The sequence below is a fragment of the Ammodytes marinus genome, assembly GCF_949987685.1.
Source record: "Ammodytes marinus genome assembly, chromosome: 16".
In the NCBI taxonomy this organism is placed as follows: Eukaryota; Metazoa; Chordata; class Actinopteri; order Uranoscopiformes; family Ammodytidae; genus Ammodytes; species Ammodytes marinus.
Window position 1 is genome coordinate 14,981,337 of NC_137220.1, and position 7,124 is coordinate 14,988,460.

Sequence of the window (7,124 nt, forward strand, 5' to 3'; positions counted from 1 at the left end):
GTGTCACATGACATATACGAAAAGGTGAGGACATGAATGTCATAATGCTTAGAGCATGCACTGATTGTAAATTATATTGCTTCTGCTCAATCTTGCCATTATCATTATAGTTATTAACAGTTATCATTGTTATCAGATTTGATGTTGTATGCACTATGTTGATGAAAAATTACAAACTTGGCTGCTTGCTGTGATGCATTATGTATTTATTTACAAATGATTGTTTGAACAGTGAATGTGTTCTCACTCACTGTGCCAAATGCAGGATCTTGGAGACTGTTGCTTTGTAGACTTAATTCTTCTCTTATCACCAGTAGCATTTCTTTGCTTCATATATGAATACACTCTTTTGAAGGCAGTACATTATTTGCTGAAATGGAAATAAAGTCTCTGTTGAATGGTGTAAAACTTGTTGAAATCAGCAATTATTTGTTCAAATAACACAGAAACATTCAACATATGTACAGTGGGAAAAACCTGTTAGAAATTGTGTTTGGTTTAACATTCATTTTGAACATACATAAAACGCATTATTATTATTTATAGGCCTACCCCTAAATGATAATAATATTAATCAGTAGAAAATATATGTATTATTCCCACTGAATAATGTGTGGTTATGTCTAGTCATCAATAGAACAAACATGAGCATTTCATGATAATTGTGTTGGTTTGTGAATATATCATTTTGACCCGCTTATTTTGAAAGTACTTACCGAAAGTTGTACTATCCTCTCATGTCCGTGTTAACGCTACCTTGACTATTAAACGACTGCAGTTCTTCATGGTGACCGCCAGAGGGGAGTAGAGACTCACAACTAAATATAGTCAGGTCAACTGTATTCATAGATATAAATACACTGTATTAGTGATAATTGTGGTTGTACATATTCATGTTGAAAAAGTTAAATCTGATAATGCTAAACATTAACCTAAAAATATATTACAGTCTATTCTCATTTTTTTTAAAGCTATTTGGGTAGGCTACCTAAAGGGATACATTTGAACCGTTGGCATTACTGACACGTATTTCTCTACTGTTCCAAAAGGCGGCGATATCACGTCACAGTTGAATGTTTAACCAAAGCATGAAAGTAGAAGAAGAATGTAGCGGAAGAAGATGTGCTGGTTTCGTTTCCGAGTGACCTATTTAGCTTCGTTTATGAACCTCAATCAATAGTCTTTGTGTACAACAATGGAGTTAACTGCTCTTCATTTAGTAGTTTCCTCCATTTGATGGTTAGTTTCATATTTTTCACTTAAGAAGCGATACAAAAAAGGACTATTGCTAGCTTAGAGCACTTAGCACTGTCTGTTGTTAGCCTCTTTGATTTAGCTGCGATTAAAATGAGCTGCCAAACGTTTCAAATCTGTTTTCAAGTGTTTCAAATCCGCTGTGAAACATTAGCACCGCTGTAAATTAATTCGTGAGGTTCGGACTGTTCACAGTAGTTGGCTAGCTGACTATCGATTATTGGCTGATTAGACGCGTACACGTTTAGCTTTATCTTGGCTTGGTTCTCTGGCACAGCTTCCTTGGATGTTCAGTGTGGTAAGTACTCTTTGTTATAAGATAGCTAAATAGGCCTACTACATGAATTGTGTCAGCCTGATCATCACAACAACAAACAAGATCTTAGCCACAGCAATCGTTGTTGTTGTTGTTGACATCATGTAGATAAACACAACTGTGGTGCAATATCTATCATAGTCTGTGGATGATATCTAGGTTCAGCTGTAAAATATCAAAACATATCTTACTCATATTCATGTCCAGCTATAGGCTACTGATGTCTGGGTCTGTCTGCTGCGGGATAGCCAAAATGCTTGCTGCTAATCTAGACTACTTTTCACATTAGCATTTATAATAACAACAAGACACAATGGGTGTGGTTAACTAAGTAGTATGGATTCGGATGCATATATAGCAAATTAATAAATAAAAAAAGTCTTAATATGGCAAAAGAAAATGCTGTGATCTCTCATATTCTATTCCAGATACATTTTCATAGTTAGTGCTGTGTCAGTTACAGCTGCACTATGTAAGCTAGACTTGGGTATGCTTGGCTAGCAGCTACACACAAAGATCGATGACATAATGTGTCTGGTGGTAATGTCCAAGACGCTAAATGTGGTACTAAATCCTAATCATAACTCATACAGTGGGCCATGGTAGCAACATGCATATCCCCACCTCTAATAACTTGATCCATTTTGTACGTCGTACCGGCTTTCATCAATCTAAATATTTAATCCATCGCATCTGTAGCCTTTGCTGCTTTAACTGAATACAAATGATCATGACTTAATCTATATAACAACAAGGGAGTTACAGTAGTTAAGATTCAGACATAGCCTGCATTGATGGTAAAAATGCCATGACACACAGTTTTAGGAGACAACTGAAATAGTGGCTATATATCCACATTAAAGCCCCTGTAAACCCAAATCCACAAAACCCTTCTACCTGTGTAATTTGGGGGAGTTAGTTGATTGATTGTAAGCAACTGAAGAGAGTTATGTATATTTTACTGAGTTTTATAGTATTATCACTTTTGATTTTTACTATTTTAGAGCAGGTTTCCAGAGGCTTTAATACATGATCATTCATCAACGTGTTCTAGTCCTAAACACCTGTACTGTAAACAACCAATGCTGTATGTTGTTGTTGACTGTGTTCCAGTCAGGAAGTGACCTTTCAGCCCCATGTCTGCTGAGGCCTCGGTTGGCAGTGCTGCTGCTGACTCTGTCCAGTCCACTGTCTCTCAGCCGGCCTTCCACAACACAGACGAGCTTAGAAGCCGGGGTCTGCTGGGGAGCAAGTATGTCAAGATAAACGTGGGCGGCTCGCTGCATTATACAACCGTGCAGACGCTAAGCAAGGAAGACAGTCTACTGCGCAGCATATGCAACGGAGGAACAGAGGTCACCATAGACGCAGAAGGTGTGTGTGGATGTGTATGTCTGTCCTGTGAGCAACAACCTTTTGTCACTGGATCCACATCGCTGTTGCCTAATGTCTCCAGGGCTGTTTGCCATTTGTATCAGGAATTCTAGAAATGTCACTTTGAGGTTAACGGAACAGATGGCCTAGTGTGAGAGTGTGCCCTTAGTGTTTCACAGTTATCCACATCATTGAAAGATGAATAGAAAACAGATTGTTATGGATCCGCTCTCTCAGAAGGTTCAAAGGTCAAAGGTGGAGTCGGCGATTCTGAAAAATGCTTTTTTGTCAAAATCGGTATATAACCGCACATTTTGCTACCTGTCCTTTCAGTGTGTGCGCTGAATACCTAAGGTGGTTAAAACACATCCAATGCTCTTTAAATGGGTATGTAATAGGGTATAAAAACCAAGGGGGCCCACCGTAGCTAGCATCATGTCCGTTTACAGAGGCTAGGCTGTGTGTACTAACACTGGATTTTTTTTTCGGTGCACACAAAGTACGGACAGGTAGCTGATCATGAGAAGATATTCACTGATTTTGATAAGAAGTGTTCACCAGAATCACTGACTCCATCTTTAAGTTTGTGTCCTGAGAGTATTCTTAAATGACCCTACTGCCTTTTCAAATGTCACATTAAGAAACCTTTGACAAAAAGTAACGGTGATTACTGAACGGTACAAGTCACTCAAAAATATTTTTCCTGCTGCCTCAGGTTGGGTAGTGTTGGAAAGGTGTGGCCGCCATTTTGGTGTGGTTTTGAACTTCCTGCGAGATGGCTCAGTACCACTACCAGACGACCACAAAGAACTGGATGAGGTTTTGAAGGAGGCCCAGTACTATCGGGTCCAGGGACTCGTTCAGCACTGCCAAAGTGCTCTAGAGGTAAATGGATGTTCTTCTATTTTTCAATTTGTGTAGCTATTGTTTATGTGCATATGTACAACTTAAAAAATGCCTAATAAGCCATTTTAAATGTATTATAATTTCCCCCATCCCTTCTGTGTGAACATCACCACCCAGCTCACCTGCTTTTTCATATAGTAGAACAATGAGTTCATTTGTACTTAACGGCCAAATATACCCTTAAAGTTGCATTTCTATATACAAGAGCAGGTGCAGTCATGAAATATCCTTATTTGTGTGAAATCATATAACCATTCAAACTCCTTCTGGCTAAACAGTAAGTTGTTTCATTGGTAAACGGATCGACATACAGTAGTTAAATACTTTAGCTGTTGGTTGGGCTAAACGAGAAACGTATTGACATCACTTTAGTCTCAAGATCGGTCAGATTGATGATTAATTGATACATACAGAAACCTGTTAGTTGCAGATATATGTTATTGTACTTTCTTTCTTTCCCTTCAGAAACAAAAAGATGTCTTTGAAACTGTGTGTCGCATCCCCATGATTACCTCAGCCAAAGAAGAACAGAAGATGATTGCTAGTTGTAGAAAGGTGAGTTGCATTGTATCTCAATCAAATGGACCACTGACAAAAAGTGTGTACTAGGTTAGCAGCAGTTTAATTGTATACATGCGTGCCACCAAGGGTTCAATAATGATAATAATAAATTGTTTGAAGAGAATTGTGAGCTATGGAAAGTGTAGTCTGCCGTCTACCAGGATTAATTTCTCTTTCTTGTCTCTACAGCCGGTTGTAAAATTACAGAACAACAGAGGAAACAACAAATACTCCTACACCAGGTAAGAATTTAAAATGGCTGCACGTTTCCTACATCAACTAAGAAAAAGAAACTCAACTCAAGTGAATTGCTGCCACAAAAACTTTCCCTTTTTAGCCTCACACATGCTTATTCATCTTCTCTGTCGTTAAAAACGTTATCTTTGTCTCTCCCCGTCACCAGCAACTCTGACGATAACCTGCTGAAGAACATTGAACTCTTTGACAAACTCGTGCTGCGGTTTAATGGCCGCGTCCTGTTTTGCAAAGACGTGCTCGGTGATGAGATCTGCTGTTGGTCTTTCTATGGCGAAGGCCGCAAGATTGCTGAAGTATGCTGCACTTCCATTGTCTATGCCACAGAGAAGAAGCAGACCAAAGTAAGCACGACGTAATGTGTACACTTAAGTCCTTAAAGCAATACTACAAGAAATATGGCTATTTGCTCTCTGATAGTGAGTTTGACACTAGTCATTTAGCCTAGCTTAGCACAGAAATAGAAAACAGATGAAACCGGTAGCCTGGCTCTTTTCAAAGTTAACAAAATACACCCACTGGCACCTCTAAAGATGACTAATCTGTTTCCGATATTTATGCTCAGCTAAGCTAAGCTAACCGGCTACTAAGTATACCCTTTATAACAGATGAATATAAGAATAGTATAATTTTTCATCTCACATTCCACCAGAAAGACAAAAAGTGTTTTTTGCAGTAAAACAAAAATTCTGTTTAGAATTCTTTTTCAACTCTATTGTCCCCAGCAAATAAACCCTTGAGCCACTCACCAATCTCGGAACATCTTGTGTTTTTAGGTAGAGTTTCCAGAGGCTCGAATTTTTGAAGAAACCCTCAATATCCTGATTTATGAGAACGGCAGAACAACTGGTCCAGGAGGCTTGCACCTTTTCGATTCAAAGTCTTCATTGGGCCAGTCGGAGGAAGAGGGCGCTGTGGGAGGCGACAGGCGAGTGAGAAGGATCCACGTAAGGAGGCATATAATGCACGATGAAAGAGGGCCTGGTCAGCAAACTGTGTATAAGGACTAATAATGTGAAAACTTAATACAGGGGAGGTGAAAACGTGTATGTACAATTTTTTTGGGGGGGTCGGGGGGGGGGGGGGTTGCTAGGAGGATGAAAAATCTCCTCGGTCATCATAGCAATAGCTTGGTAGTCAGTTATTTCATCAAACATCTTTAGACTTTTCTGCAGAGATGTAGGGGTTATAACTGAAGAAAGTCTTTTTTTTCTTTGGAGATAGAGAATGCTTCTGTTTGCAAGAAAAAAACAATTGTGTACATTATTTAAATAGGAAATGTGTAAAAAAAAAATAACCTGGGACATGAAACTGGCATACATATTGCAAACCTCCTGCAAGTTACTGAATGGGCCTCAAACCCAACTCCCACCCTATTGGTGGATTTTTATTCCTAGAGCACTGTAAATGTGGGTGTTCATGAAATGCACTGGCACCCTCCTCTGTTTCTGACTTGTAGGAAACATCTGTTGTCTTTTCAAATAGGGCTGATATTCTGCCTGACAGGGATGAACAGGGGAGTGGTCGAGTTTAGCTTAGATATGTTAACACTGGAATAAAACTGAGTAGCCATTTTTAGCGAGGTTGTCTATGAATGAGATTGTTGGGCAGCTCCTATTTTTCTTTATTTAAATTATTACTGCTGTTGCTTCAAGATGTTTTTTATTAATTAATTTATGAACCTAATTTATTGTTTGGTATTTAATGTATTGTATGCAATCTTTGTGTTAACTAGTGCTCAAGTGAGTTTAGATTTTTGGAACGCTATGATGCACTCTAAAGCACACCTCCCATTTTCGAATTTTTGCCTGTAAATGACGAAATGGTGAACTTACATTTCAGTTCAATGTTTCAAGAGGACCTGCAACCATTTCTTTGATATTGTATTTTATTCAGAGCCATGATCTTCCACTTTTGCTTTATGTCTTATACCAAACCACTGAAATTTGCTCAAAGTAATTGGCCAAAGAGTGATAAAGGCAGTGAATACTGGGTTGTGTTTGTAATCCTCTCAGGGAGAGGATACTTATTTTCCTTGCTTGTATTCACCAGGGTATTGGTCAACCTAATCACTCTCAATACTGAAAAAAGATGAATGAGAGCAATATGTATCTCAGACCCTTTTTTAAATCACCTCAGAATACCTTTAAGATATGCACTAATATAAATTCCGTCCATTTGCGGTCATGGGAATGTTCTAAATAAATGACTTTTGAAACCCAGCTTTATCTTCTTGGTCTCATGTTCGTCCTTCCTTCCTAAACTACAGTATACCTGAAACACACATGTTACAGAAAGGAAATGGAGGTTACCCTCAGGATTGTTTCTATGTTTACCATGCTTACGGTTATCTTTCTAATGTAAGGTACTTAACTGTGTCCCAACAATTACTCTATCATTTGGCATGAACCATTTGGATTTACCATATTTATATTTTATTGTACCATATTTTACAGCA

At 38.5% G+C, this 7,124-nt stretch overlaps 1 protein-coding gene across 3 annotated transcripts; it reads left to right on the forward strand.

The window, feature by feature from the left end:
• Positions 1–1,115: 1,115 nt before the first annotated feature.
• Positions 1,116–5,699, forward strand: kctd13 (potassium channel tetramerization domain containing 13). Of its 3 annotated transcripts, none has more exons than XM_080043615.1 (7): positions 1,116–1,552; positions 2,684–2,944; positions 3,660–3,829; positions 4,316–4,405; positions 4,601–4,653; positions 4,815–5,010; positions 5,443–5,699. In XM_080043615.1, the coding sequence occupies exons 2-7, from the start codon at positions 2,707–2,709 to the stop codon at positions 5,674–5,676; spliced, it is 981 nt and encodes a 326-aa protein (XP_079899741.1). In that variant the 5' UTR covers positions 1,116–1,552; positions 2,684–2,706; the 3' UTR covers positions 5,677–5,699. The 3 variants fall into 3 exon arrangements, with proteins under 3 accessions (XP_079899741.1, XP_079899742.1, XP_079899743.1); XM_080043616.1 differs by having other exon boundaries at positions 2,688–2,944; XM_080043617.1 differs by having other exon boundaries at positions 5,447–5,624.
• Positions 5,700–7,124: the final 1,425 nt, after the last annotated feature.

Coding starts and splice junctions, on each gene's coding strand:
- kctd13 (XM_080043615.1), top strand. CDS start 2,707: ATGTCTGCTGAGGCCTCGGTTGGCAGTGCTGCTGCTGACTCTGTCCAG. Junction 3,830..4,315: donor ACTGCCAAAGTGCTCTAGAG/GTAAATGGATGT, acceptor CTTTCCCTTCAG/AAACAAAAAGATGTCTTTGA. Junction 4,406..4,600: donor TGATTGCTAGTTGTAGAAAG/GTGAGTTGCATT, acceptor TTGTCTCTACAG/CCGGTTGTAAAATTACAGAA.